At 47.8% G+C, this 14,316-nt stretch overlaps 1 protein-coding gene across 1 annotated transcript; it reads left to right on the top strand.

Moving 5' to 3' along the window:
- The first annotated feature begins 4,222 nt into the window (after positions 1 to 4,222).
- Positions 4,223 to 14,016, top strand: FAM210B (family with sequence similarity 210 member B). The gene is made up of 3 exons (XM_003252958.2): positions 4,223 to 4,531; positions 10,427 to 10,602; positions 11,414 to 14,016. The coding sequence occupies exons 1-3, from the start codon at positions 4,346 to 4,348 to the stop codon at positions 11,628 to 11,630; spliced, it is 579 nt and encodes a 192-aa protein (XP_003253006.2). The 5' UTR covers positions 4,223 to 4,345; the 3' UTR covers positions 11,631 to 14,016.
- Positions 14,017 to 14,316: the final 300 nt, after the last annotated feature.

The raw sequence follows: 14,316 nt of genomic DNA, 5'->3' as shown, positions 1-14,316 counted from the left end.
ATAAAAATAAAAAATAGGACACTGTTAAATAGGCAGTAAAAATCACCATGACAACTCAAGGGAGAGAGATTAAGAAAAGAAGAAAACAGCTTCATATTTTAATACCTTGAAAGGCACTTCTTGCCTGCTTTTTTAATTATTATTTTTTATTTTACAATTTTATTTTATTTTGAGACAGGGTCTCACTGTCACCCAGGCTGGAGTGCAGGGTGTGATCATAGTTCACTGCAATCTCTGCCTCCTGGGCTCAAGCAATCCTTCCACCTCAGCCTCCGGAGTAGCTGTCACTATAGGTGCTGTCACCCCTGAGACAGCAGGAACAACCCCTCCTCTTCCTCTTCCTCTTCCTCTTCCTCCTCAGCCAACTCAATGCAAAGATGACAAGGATGAAGACCTTTTTTTTTTTTCTTAAGACGGAGTTTCGCTCTTGTTGCCCAGGCTGGAGTGCAGTGGCACGATCTCAGCACACCGCAACCTCTGCCTCTCGGGTCCAAGCAGTCCTCCTGCCTCAACCTCCCGAGTAGCTGGGATTACAGGCATGTGCCACCACACCGGGCTAATTTTTTGTATTTTTAGTAGAGATTGAGTTTCACCATGTTGGCCAGGTGGGCCTCGAACTTCTGACCTCAGGTGATCAGCCTGCCTTGGCCTTCCAAAGTGCTGAGATTACAGGCGTGAGCCACCGTGCCTGGCCTTATATGGCTGCTTTTAATGTCAGATTCTCAAATTAAGAACATAAAAGTCAGTCCTACATTTCTCTGCTAAAGACACCATTTAGAGTCAGGGTAAATAGACACTCTTGGCCGGGCGCAGTGGCTCATGCTTGTAAGTCCAGCATTTTGGGAGGCGAAGCGGGCGGATCACCTGAGGCCAGGAGTTTGAGACCAGCCTGGCCAACATGGTGAAACCCCGTCTCTACTAAAAATAGAAAAATTAGCCAGGCGTGGTGGTGCACTCCTGAGGTCCCAGATACTCAGGAGGCTGAGGCAGGAGGATCACTTGAGCTTGGGAGACAGAGGCTGCAGTGAGCTGAGATCGCACCACTGCACTCCAGCCTGGGTGACAGAGCAAGATTCCATCTCAAAACAAACAAACAAACAAACAAAAAACTCTCATTTGCTGTACTCTGCAACCTTTATGGAGTGAAATTTTGCCATTTATTCAAATTTACAAATACACATATCTTCTCACTAAGCAATTTCACTTTGAGGAATTTATTACATAGGCATACTTAAACACGGCAAGTGACAGAAGTACCCGCTGGTTCATCACAGCATGGTTTATGATCACAAGGACTGGAAAATACCCTAAATACCCTAATTGTCCACCCACAAGGGATCGGTTAAAGCATTACAGCACCCTGGAATACACTGGAACGCTAAGCAGATTTTTTTAAGAATAAGGAAGATTTTTGTGTACATATTCGGAAAACTCTAAAATATATTGGAAGCAAAAAAGTCCAGGTGAAGAACACCGTGTATACTATGCCTCACTTGGGTAAAAATAGCGATGAAAACCATTTGTAGGAATTTGCCTGCACACATGTAAAGTTTTCTAGAAGGATACGCACAAGCAACTGGTAACAGTGTTTGTCTCTAGGGAGAAAAAAATGAGGAAAACTGGTCACTGGGATAGGAAGGAAACTTGCCATTGTGTAGACTTTTTGTACCTTTAAAAATCTGAACCATGAGAATACATTATCTATTCATGAAAATGAAGAAATTAAAATAAATATAGCTCATGCATGAGCTGCTGCTCTAGAGAGACAAAGAGAGCTGACACAATAAGAAAAAAACAAAACTGTCACAAGTTCAGGCAGGCAGCAGCTCCAATACATTTTGTTAAAAGGAAAAGTTTCTTCACTTTTAGAAGAAGAAAAAAAGAACCTAAAGTCTATAATTACAGTATTATATTTACTGTCAAATTTAAAGGGAAAAACAAAATTAACTTTTTCTCTTCTCTAATAAGCATATAGCATGAATCACAAACTCAACTGCCCGTGAAGCCTGGGCAGGAAACTTAAATGAATGAAGAAGGCCTGGTGACAAGAAAATCACAGGCACTTTGGGAGGCCGAGGCAGGCGGATCACGAGGTCAGGAGATCGAGACTATCCTGGCTAACATGGTGAAACCCTGTCTCTACCAAAAATACAAAAAATTAGCCGGGCATGGTGGCGGGCACCTGTAGTCCCAGCTACTCGGGAGGCTGAGGCAGGAGAATGGCATGAAACTGGGAGGCGGAGGTTGCAGTGAGCCGAGACCACGCCACTGCACTCCAGCCTGGGCGACAGAGCGAGACTCCGCCTCAAAAAAAAAAAAAAAAGAAAGAAAGAAAGAAAATCATGGGAACCGTGAGGAAGTCGAGATCAGCTGCTATCTGGAAGCGGCACCGTCACTGGGTGACAGAGGGGCTTCAGGCAATGCATCTCTACAACATCACAGCTAACCTGTGTGCCCTCTCTGTGCACCAGGCACTGAGCGAAACCCTTTCCAAGAACTGTGTCAAAGAATTATCTCAACAATCTCATGGGGGAAAACTATTATTATCTTCATTTTACACATGAAAAGACCAAGGCTCAGAGAGGTTGAGTCACTAGTCCCAAATCACACAGCTGGACTTATAGGGCCAACCTGACAGACAATCTGCACCCTTAAGCACTCTTCCCCAGCTTCTTGCAGGCACTTAAACGGAAGGACTCCCATCCAGGGGCACTTTAGGATCTCCCTCCAACAGACCCTGTTACTTTCACAGCTATAACTCCATCTTATGTAATAAACATTTTTTAATGCATATGTGTTTAATATCATTTCTGTGCCTGTGTAAGAGCTTGGTTGAGTTGAATTGCAGTTGACTAATAGAATATTACATCTTTTGTAAAATATATTTTTCTTTTTCTAGAGAGACAGGGTCTCACTCTGTCACCCAGGCTGGAGTACAGTAGCACCATCGTGGCTCCCTGAAACCTGGACCTCCTGGGCTCAAGCAATTCTGCCTCAGCCTCCCAAGTAGTTGGGACTACAGATGCGTGCCATCACACCCGGCTAATTTATTTTTATTTTTGTAGTGACAGGGTTTTGCTATGTTGCTCAGGCTGGTCTTGAACTCCTGAGCTCAAGTAATCCTCCCACCTCAGCCTCCCAAAGTGCTTGGATTATAGGCATGAGCCATTCCACCCAGCCAGAACATCTTTATTGAAGTATAATTTACACAGCATAAAATTCATCCATTTTAAGTGTTTTTTTAAGACATAAAAAAAAGTCCCACGAGTTTTAGTTACACAGCTGCCACCATCCCTACAATCTGGGTTTAGGATCGTTCCCTCACCCCAAGACGTTCCTCCCGCTCCTTGGCAGTCAATCTCATTTCCCACTCCCAGCCCTAGGCCACCACGGATCTGTTTTAGGTCTCTATGATTTTGCCTATTCTGGGCACTTCATGTAGTGTGACTTTTGTGCCTAGATTTTTTCAGTTGGCATAAGAATGTGTGACTTTTGTGCCTAGATTTTTTCAGTTGGCGTAAGAGCTTTGAGATTCATTTATATTATGCATGTGTCAGTAGTCTGTTCCCTTTAATTGTTGCATAGCGTTCCACTGAAGGCTTGTGCCACAGAGTGTCCCAGTTTATGGACATTCCTAATTGTTGACTAATATTTATAAGATCTCTACAAACATTGGTGTCTTCACATTTTAGTCTTTGAGTGTCGAGCCTTTGTTTCTCTTGAGAAGCTACCAAGGAGTGGAGTTGCTGGGTTATATGGTTAGTGTATGTTTAACTTTTCAAGAAACTGCCACACCATCTTTCGCTTTACGTTCACGCCAACAATCTATGAGGGTCATTTAGAGGACTTTTTATTAAACATGTACTAATGTCAATTCTCATATTTACTTTCTTCTTTGGAGCTAACACGTAAACATATCTGTAATTTTTTTTCAGGTTTCACCCATTTCTGCAGGGAGAAAAGCTCATAAGCCACGGCCCTACGCCCACCTTTGTGCCCGCAGAATAAGGAAACCCACCAACTACACACCGCAATTAGAAAGCCCAAGACCCTGCAAAGACCGGCACCCACCTCCAAAGGGGCGGGGCTTGTGGGCGGAGAGGAGGCGGGGCGCGCTCCTTCAGCCCCGCCCACCAGCCCTGGACTCCGGCTCTCGAGGAGCGGAGCTAGTGGGTGAGCCAAGGGGATGTGCACACGCCTCCTCAGCCCCGCCCACCGCGCGCGCGGCGGCGCCCCTGGCGGGCGGGGCCGGGGAGGGCTCTCGCGGGGTCAGCTCCGCCCACCCTCCGCGGCCTCCGCCCGCTTCCTGGGTCAGCGGCGCGGGTGCTGCGCCTAGCTGCGCGCCATGGCCGGGTTGCTGGCGTTGCTGGGCCCGGCAAGCAGGGTGGGCGCCCGGGTCCGGCCTCGCGCCACCTGGCTCCTGGGCGCCACCGCCCCCTGCGCCCCGCCGCCCCTGGCCCTGGCCCTGCTGCCGCCCAGGCCAGACCCCCGGCTGCTCCGCACGGCGCGCGGGGACTGCCGCGGCCACCAGGTAAGCACCCCACCCCGACCCTGATCCCGGGCGGTATCCAGGTCCCCAGACGGCCGCAGCGCCGCGCCGGGGTCCGGCCACCTCCGCCAAGGACGCCTTTGCGCTTGTGGCTGCCCGGGACCGAGCTCTTCCAGGGTCCCTGAAACCCCAAATCCTTACAAGCCAAGGAAGCGATCCTCCTAGTTGACAGCCAGAGAAACTGAGGCTCGGGAAGGTGTAGCGCTCTGCCCAAGGTCGCGCAGTCTTCGGCCGAGCCCCGGGTCTGCAGAGCCTCAGCCAGGCTGGGGCGCAGCCGACTGAGTTGCAGATGGGCCTGGACTTGGTCTGAACTTCCACACGCTGCCTGCGGGGTTGTTGTCCAGGCCTTCTGGCTGGGTCTCGCTGTGTTTTGAACGCCTCCCGACGCTCGCTGCTCCTCCCTTTTCTTCTAACTGGAAGAGCAGGCGTCCTCAGGGAAGCCGCGGGCAAGGAACCCACAGTGCTGCTGATGTTTCATTTCCGTCACCTTCCGTGGGTGCTTAGTGAAAACTGGTTTTCCTTCAGAGCAGCCATACCAGCTTTCCTTTCAAGAAATCTGTCACTTTCTTCCAAGTGGGGCTTTTTAAATAAAAATAGTAGTAAATAATGAAGTCTGGCGGTCCAGGAATGGCAAGCCCAGACGCGCGCATCCGGCCTCGCAGTCTGGAGCCTCTTTGTTTGCTTGGGTGCAGACAGGGCCCCTCCATTCACCGCCCGGTGACCTCAGACCGAGCTCTGAAGGCTTTTGAGCTTGTTTTCTGACCTTTTAGAGGGCCAAAAATAGCACCTTCCCAGCAAGAGTTTGGGAGACAACTCCATGAGCTGGTGCAGGCCTCAGCGCGGTGCCGCCGGCCCAGCGAGCATCTCCTGACCGTCGTTGCCTAGCTTTTCGGTAATGAGCGGATGGGGATTGGACCCAGGCTTTCACCATGCCTCCTGCCCAGGTCAGCTTCCTTCCTTGCCTTCTCCAGTCCGACAGGTGGCGCACAGGTCTTGGGGATCCTCTCCAGAGTGGCACCTTCTGCACACACCGTGCCGCCTCCTGATGATTCTTCAGGGCCCAGCCCAGCTGTTCCTTCCTCCAGGAAGCCCTCCCTAACCACCTGTGAGGCCTCGGATGCCTCCACTGGGCCTGCTTCCACCCCATGGCTGTGGGTCTTCTCTGCACTCATCTGGAATGGCCTCTTGTCCTGCCTCTCTGTCGGCCACATTGACCTTGTCCCCAGCTCAGGCCCTGGCACTGGAGCGGTGTGTGTGTATACAGTAGCAAAGAGTTGGCCTCAGACTCCCTGGATTCCTCTCTCTACTCACTTGTTGTGTGACCTTGATCAAATTCCCTTCTCTCTATCTCAGTTCCCTCATCTGTAAAATGGGACGTTAATAATTCAGACTTCATAGAATATGAATGTAAAATGAGATATGTTCATACCTGGCATCTGGTGTGTCCTAAATTAAGGTTAGAAATGGTTATAATTGCAGTAAATATATACAGTCACAAGGCCCCAGGGCCCCGTGAGCTGTCCTTGTTTCTTCTGCACCGTGGTAAAATCAGCAGAATCCCAAGTGGGATCAGAACCTCAAAGGAGATTAGGACAAAAGATCACTCATCTGCCTGAGAAAATGCGTCCACAGCAGGGCCTGGGAGCAGTGCAGGGAGGGTCTAGGCTTGGCCAGAGCCCAGAACCTCCCCTGTTGGCTATTCTGGCCGCCCTCGTTGGGAGATAGGAGTGTGCTGCCCAGCTGGGATCGCCACATTTGCCAGGTGTTTAATTAAGAGCCAAAGAGGCCCACCCACCTCTGCCTTGGCAGGGGCGTCTCTGTAAGAGGGGTAGGGAAAGCCACAGAAGAGACCTGCCTTTTTGTCTTAACGTGATTCCATGTCCTGTAAACCGCCTAGCAGCCCTGCCTGCCTGTGCCACTTACTCCTTCCAGGGACGTAGGGGGAGCTCAGGCAGATGACTTGCTCTCCCAGAGCCCCAGTGTCCTTTTGTCTCCATCGGTTCTGGTTCCAGTGCCACCTTTTCAGGGAGACCTTCGCTGATGGCCTTATTTAACATTCCTCCTACTCCGTCTCCCGCCCCGTTGGTGTTTCTCTATGGCACTTGTCACAAGTAGCAGCCCTGGAATTTTAGTCTTCTGTTTATTGTCCCTGCCTTCCCATAAGACCATAAGCTCATTGAGGGTGGGGTTTTGTCAGTTTTTTCCATTGCTCTGTCCCCTATACTTAGAACAGTGCCTGGCACAGAGGAGACACTCATGAATACACGAGGAGTAACATAGCATGGTTGTTCAGAGCAAAGGCCTTGGACCCAGACTCAGCAAGTTTGGATCCCAGCTCTGACAGTAATCCTGTGTGATCCTCGGTAAGTTACTCAACCTCTCTGGGCTTCTCAGATCCTCTTCTGTTAAGTGGGGTTGACAGTAGTAAAGGTTGTTGTGAGGCTTATATGCATTAATATTTCCTTTTTTTAAAATTAGAGACGAGGCCGGGCGCAGTGGCTCACGCCTGTAATCCCAGCACTTTGGGAAGCCAAGGTGGGTGGATCACCTGATGTCAGGAGCTCAAGACCAGCCTGGCTAACATAGTGAAACCCCATCTCTACTAAAAATACAAATATTAGCCGGGCATGGTGGCACGTGGCTGTAGTCCCAGCTTCTCGGGAGGCTGAGGCAGGAGAATCGCTTGAACCCGGGAGGCGGAGGTTGCAGTGAGCCAAGGTCGTATCACTCCACTCCAGCCTGGGCAACAGAGCAAAAATCTGTCTGAAAAATATAAAATAATAAAGTAAAAGATATGTTGGCCAGCCTGGTCTTGAATTCCGGGCCTCAAGCAATCCTCCTACACCTCGGCTTCCCAAAGTGTTAGGATTACAAGCATGAGCCACCGTGCCCAGCCAATATTTTCAAAGTACTCAGAACAGTGCCTAGTACAAAATATACACAATATAGTGTTTATTGTTAGTATGATTTATCAACTGAAAGAAAACATGTCACTCCAAACACTGTGATCGACTTGGCAAGGTCCTTGGCTCATTCTTTAAACCTTCCTACCCCTTCTCTATTACAGGTTTTTGTACTTTAAAAAATGTTGGGGAGAGGCAGAAGGGGCATCTCACACACACTCTCACACACACTCACACATACTCTCACACACATGTGCATGCACATTGAGTACAGACAGAAGATGTGTCACGTCCTCCTGTGCATTCAGGACAGTGCCTAACACATCCCGGGTACTTAAGGCAATGTTCCACGAAGAAATGAATGTCTAAAACTTTTCCATTGCCTGCAAGTCACGCCTTCATAAATTCTTTTATTTCAGCTTCTTTAGTCTCCCCAAAGGTTAGGAAGAAAAATGGCGTGGCTCACAGTGCTTACAAATGGGTGTTTTTATCAAAACAAAAGAAAGAAAATTGTCCGGTAACTGGGTGTTCTCTAGAATATCAGAAGCCAACTGTGGTGCCAGCTAACCCGAGATTGTCCCTGTGTCTGAATGTCTTGTCCCTACCACAGTCTTGCAGTAGATTCTGCTCATTCTATAGCTGGAATCCTCGCGGCCTTTTTATTTTTATTTTTTGGCCAAAAGGAATTTCGCCAAAATAAAGACCATAAAGAAAAGGGCCCTCGCAGAGACAGCTGCACTCAGTCCAGTGAATGGACAGAATGGGGCCAGGTGTCAAGGGCATGGGTGTTTGGCCCTGTGAGGGGCTGTAGGTGGCCTCCTATCAGTCCCCACCGCCTGGCTGCTGCCCCCTCTGCCGCCTCCCTCAGCAGCTGGAGGTGGGTGGGGCTTGTTTATCAGGGAGAACCGATGCTCTCCACAGCCATCCTGGCTGGGGGTGGCAGGACTAGTCAGAAGGCTTCAAGCAAATGGGAGGTCACATGTGCTGGCCAAAGAAAGGGAGGCTGATGACATCTTCCCTCCTCCCCTCCAGAGCCTGGACGTTCTGGAAAAGTGTCTTCCTTTAAGAATGGTCATTCTGGCAGGACAGGAAAGGGGAGCCTGATGAGTACCACAGAGGCTGACACCTGGTGGTCACCTACCCAGTCACCAGTCCATGCTGCCAGTTAGCCGTCCCTCCCTCCTGAGCCTCAGTCATCCATCTGTCAAAACAGGAGCGACAAAGGTTCCTGGGTCATGAGGCAGTGAGGGATTTATGAAATGACGCCTTTGAAGTGTAAGCTCAGCTCCTGGCTTAGCAGAAGGGACCTGTCATCGGGACACTGAGGGTTTTCCTCAAATGTTCTAAAAAATCTTATGCCTCTAAAAATAACAGGGTAAAAGTGGGCCAGCTGCAGAGCCCATAACAAGAGCTGACTTCCAGCCAGGTGCTCATCACCTGCCGGGACAAGCCCCAGGACTGTCCTTAGAGAGGTCTTTTGATTAAAGTGCTCTGTTATTGAGAAGTGGTTTTTTTCCCTCCCCTAATGCGGGTGTGGTTGGTATTTTTGTTTCTCCCACAAATTCCAGGCTTGGTAGGTGCTCAGTAACTGTTAGCAGATGTCCCATGCAATCCATGATTTCTGTACAAGTCCTGGTAGGGTACTGTGCAAGAGTCGCGCCCGCTTTGTGTTTCAGGTGTCAGGTGTAAATCTTGGTTCTAGGAGTAAATCTGCCATCGCTTTTGCTGCATTAATTTTGTGTGCACCGTCCTTTTTTGATGGCATATAACATGGTTGTCACATGCTCAGGCTGTGGCCTTGGAGGGCCTGGGTTCTAATCTTGGTGACGTCAGGCTGATGACCTCACCTCACCAACCCTGTGTTGCTCCTTTGCAAAATGGGAAAAGCAGTAGTATCTACCTCTGAAGGTTGGCATGAGGGTGGAAGGGGAAAGGGTTGGAGGACCGCCTGGCTCAGAGAAAATGCTTGATAAAGGATCATTGTCCCCAAGCTTGTGAGCCCTGGTGTTTTAGTTACTATTGCTGCTGTAACAGATGAGCACATACCTGGTGGTTTAAAACAATCCACATTTACTATCTTACACTTCTGGGGGTCAGAAGTCCAAAGTGGGTCTTAATGCACTAAAGTCAAGGTCTCAGCAGAGATGGGGTCCTTCTAGAGGCTCGAATCCATGTCCTGCCTTTTCCAGCTTGAAGCTGCTTGCATTCCTTGGCTCATGGCACTTGCCTCGATTAGCCAGTAGCACCGCATCTTCAGCTCTCTCACTCTGCTTCTGTCCTCACAACCCCCTCCCCAACACTGAGTTTCCTGCCTCCCTCTTTTCACTTATAAGGACCCTTGTGATGACGTTGGTAATAATGTAGCCCAGGTAATCCGCGATCATCTCCCTATCTCAAGACCCTTAATCACATCTGCAAAGTCCTTCTGCCATGTAAGGTGACATATTCACAGATCCTGGGATTGGGACATCTTTGGAGCCATCATTCTGCCGGCCATACCTAGTTCCAGGCTTGCATTGCACTTAGTGACTAAGTTGGCTCAAACTCGGCTGACTGAGTAAGAAAGGGGTAACTGATCCACGCCTATAATCCCAGCACTTTGGGAGGCCAAGGCAGGTGGATCACCAGGTCAGGAGATCGAGACCAACCTGGCTAACACAGTGAAACCCCATCTCTACTAAAAATACAAAAAATTAGCTGGGTGTGGTGGCACGTGCCTGTAATCCCAGCTACTTGGGAGGCTGAGGCAAAAGAATTCTTTGAACCAGGGAGGCGGAGGTTGCAGTGAGCCACAATTGCGCCACTGCACTCCAGCCTGGACGACAGAGCGAGACTCTGTCTCAAAAAAAAAGGAAAGGGGTAACTGATCTCTCATTCAGCAGGAGAGAGTGTAACATTGCATGCGTGTATAAAAGCCGGTAATGACTGCCCATGCCTGCCCAAAAGCACCTCCTCTTCTCTAATTCGTACATAGGACCCCAGCCAGGCCACGGAGACAACAGGCAGCAGCGTCAGCTGCACAGAGGAGAAAAAGCAAAGCAAGACACAGCAACTGAAAAAGATTTTTCAAGAGTATGGCACTGTTGGCGTGTCATTGCACATTGGAATCTCATTAATCTCCTTGGGCATATTTTACATGATTGTGTCAAGGTAAGATTTTTGACAGTAATTAATATTTGTTTTTTCCTGTCATGTAAGATTCTATGTGAATAAGAACGTGTTTGCTAAGGCTTTTTTTTTTAAGACAGGGTCTCACTCTGCTGCCCAGGCTGGAGTGCAGTGGCACGATCACAGCTCACTGCAGTCTTGACCTCCCTGGGCTCAAGTGATCCTCCCACCTCAGCCTCCCAAGTAGCTGACACTACAGGCATGCACCACTGCATCCAGCTGATTTTGTTTTTTTGTTTTTTTTCGGGGGATGGACTCTCGCTCTGTTGCCAGACTGGAGTGCAGTGGCGTGATCTCGGCTCACTGCAAGCTCCGCCTCCCAGGTTCAAGTGATTCTCCTGCCTCAGCCTCCCAAGTAGCTGGGACTACAGTCGCATGCCACCAAGCCTGGCTAATTTTTGTCTTTTTAGTAGAGCCAGGGTTTCACCATGTTGGCCAGGATGGTCTCAATCTCTTGACGTAGTGATCTGCCCCCTCAGCCTCACAAAGTGCTGAGATTACAGGTCTGAGTCACCGCGTCAGGCCGATTTTATGTTTTTTTGTTGTTGTTGAGACAAGAGTCTTGCTATGTTGCCCAGGCTGATCTTGAACTCCTGAGCTCAAGCGGTCCTCCCACTCGGCCTCCCAAAGTGCTAGGATTACAGGCGTGAGCCACTGCACCTGGCCACTAAGACTTTTATTCATTCGGCTACTTCATTACATTTTTTAAAATACTGTAAATCTTATAGCCAAATCAATTTCTTCATTTAATCCCTTGCTGTAATAATTGTTTTCTTTGCTTCTTCCCCCCTAGTGGTGTGGACATGTCTGCAATCCTGCTGAAACTCGGATTTAAAGAGTCCCTGGTACAGTCAAAAATGGCAGCAGGCACAAGTACCTTCGTGGTGGCCTATGCAATCCACAAGCTGTTCGCGCCAGTGAGAATCAGCATTACGCTAGTCTCTGTGCCCTTGATTGTCAGATATTTTCGAAAAGTGGGATTTTTTAAACCTCCAGCTGCAAAACCTTAATGAACTCTTCAGTCGTACATACTGAAAACCTATTTCTTCTAAATTACACAATTTGGATTGGTTTTAGGGTTTTAGGGTTGTAGGGTTTCTTTTGGAGAGTTAGGGGGCTAATTGCTATGTTCTCATGGATAAACTTTGCCAGCAAAAATCAGGCTTTTGAACAATTTTAATTTTTTTGCCTCATAAATTTTGTGAATGCTATTCATTATAGGGCTTGTATATATAATCTAAAATGTCAGCAAGACATCGCAGATGGGTTAACGTCTCAAAACAAAATAGCCTACAAATGTTCCTTGTGGGAGATTTTGGCGAGGGTCTGGCTGTAAAAGCTCCAGGGGGTTAATCTTGGCTCAGTTTCCTAAAAAGCAATGATTAATTTAACTGGCTTTTAAATATCCCCTTCTGCTGATATTTGTTGTCAGCTGCCTACAGTTCAATATGCAGTGTTCACAAAACAGCTGCCAGTGCTACAATTAATGAAGCAAAACTTAATATGTAATCACAATCTAAATTAGCATCAATACTTCGACATTCATTACATTTGTTTTGGGGGAAGAAAAGTATTTCTGATATGTTTCATTGATCCCCAAACACCTTCCAATCTGGACATGATGGGGCTGATTCCAGATGGTTTTTCTGAAATTTCATTAAGGTAGGTCAGTGTCATTTGTCTCTGTTTAGGTAAAATATAAAAACCCTGCCCAGTAGCAGTGGCATCGCTTGGTTCCTGATGCCCATGTTCCAGAGGAATTTGGATACCACAAACAGCTAAGACAATCTTAGCTTTTCTAAGACAATCTTCTATCTCAAACTTCAGACATTCCAGAATTGTCATGATGTTTACACTGTCTCATTGAGTTAAAAATCCTGTTCAAGAAAAAAATATTTTGTATCACTTCTCAAAAAGGAATATTCGTAGCACTTGTCACAAATAGAAGGCAACTATGAGATAATACAAGCCAGGGAGAGGCTTGTATTACACGGCAGGTGTAATTAGTCTACTGAGCCAGCTTTACCCAATGAAGGGCATGTGTGTTAGACAGATTAGCTAAGAGTAGAAATTCAAGCATAGAGGCCAGGTGCGGTGGCTCACGCCTGTAATCCCAGCATTTGGGAGGTTGAGGCAGGCGGGTCACTTGAGGCCAGGAGTTCGAGACCAGCCTGGCCAACATGATGAAATCCCATCTCTACTATAAATACAAAAATTAGCTGGGTGTGGTGGCACACACCTGTAGTCCCAGCTACTGGAGAGGCTGAGGCAGCATTGCTTGAACCCAGGAGGTGGAGGTTGCAGTGAGCCAAGATCACACCACTGCATTCCAGCCTGGGCGACAGAGGGAGACACTGTCTCCAAAAGAAAGAAATCCCAGCGTAGATCCAAACTGAGGCACTGAGACTTCCTCCTTATAGTAGTCAGGAGCAGGGATTGAGGTAATTCTGTCCTGCGGGGTTCGGCATCATGCACGTTCCCCCTGGGCCATTCTCTGATGCAGGGCACTTGCTCCACACTCTGGGAACCCAGATTCACCAGTCTGCCCTGTCATGTAGGTGAAGGAGTTGCATTTATCTTTCTGGCTCCCAATTCCTTTAAAATTACATTTGTTGCAGAACCTCCACAAGGCTAAATAAAATAAAATTACATTTGTGACCATCAGAGAACTGAAGAAACAATTACCTGGCCGTCCTGGTTTTGCAGAGATCGGGTTGTTGACAGTTCCTGGTTGGCCCACAGCTACCCATGTCAGTTATCTCCACTAACATTTCCAAGAATCTTTGTAGGACAATTTCTCCACCTGCAAGTTCTTTCAAGTAGAACTCTTCTTTCTTTTAAGGCAATTAGCCCATTGCCAAAAGGTTTAACTGTCTTAAAGCTGTCTTTCTGAGATCTAATTCCAAGGACTTCTCCACAGCTAAGTGTGAGATGCCTCACACCAGTATTAGGTGATTCTATGGACAGAACAGAGCATTTTCATCTTGTGTTTAAAGCAATTTCTTGGCTTCGGCTCCTCACCACTTTCTGTGCCAGTCTCCCATTTACGTCCCTAGTAATGCCTATGCAAAAAAAAAAAAAGAAAAAGCTGATGGTGAAACCTGCGGGTTTAAGGGCTTAAATCTCAAATTTTGTTAGGAGTAACAGGAGTGTGCTGAGAGGGCAAGCAATAAGACAAATCATACCAAAAAGCCACATTGCTCTCTCCTAAGCCCCAACCCCACTCCACTCCTGTAGCCAGTGGTCCAAACGGAAAATAACCGAAGAAGACAAGGAGGTCAAAGGATCAGGGAACTAAGCATTATGTGAATTCACCAGCAAGATGTACAGAACGCTTGTGTTTACATTGTTTTTATGGAACTAGCAGAATAAAACTGATCTATTTTAAAAATGAAAGCCATTGTCTCTAATTTATCTGACAAAGTGAGCAGCTTAAATTCTGTGAAACATCTTTATAGTTTATGAACTTTTTTATATTCCTTCTGGTAAGCCATGGTTGTTGCTGATGAAGTGGCACTGTGACCAGTGTATTAATGTGCTACTACAATGAGCTTTTTTTTTTTTGCTTGTGTGGGATTGTCTGGGGAAACGTCCCAAGTCTCACTGGTGTCACTGGGAAAGTTAGTCACGTGATAGTAACTATAGCTTGGGAGGGTGGCACGTGAACTATTTGGGAATGTCAAAGTCAGTTCAGCT

Source organism: Nomascus leucogenys, chromosome 13 (assembly GCF_006542625.1).
Source record: "Nomascus leucogenys isolate Asia chromosome 13, Asia_NLE_v1, whole genome shotgun sequence".
NCBI lineage: Eukaryota > Metazoa > Chordata > Mammalia > Primates > Hylobatidae > Nomascus > Nomascus leucogenys.
Note: the sequence above shows the minus strand (reverse complement) of the source record. Positions and strands in the feature narration are given on the sequence as shown.

Bases quoted from the DNA above. Each gene is read 5' to 3' on its own strand.
- FAM210B (XM_003252958.2), top strand. From the start codon at position 4,346: ATGGCCGGGTTGCTGGCGTTGCTGGGCCCGGCAAGCAGGGTGGGCGCC. The intron at 4,532-10,426 runs GTAAGCACCCCA...ATTCGTACATAG, and splicing joins GGGACTGCCGCGGCCACCAG to GACCCCAGCCAGGCCACGGA. The intron at 10,603-11,413 runs GTAAGATTTTTG...CTTCCCCCCTAG, and splicing joins TTTTACATGATTGTGTCAAG to TGGTGTGGACATGTCTGCAA.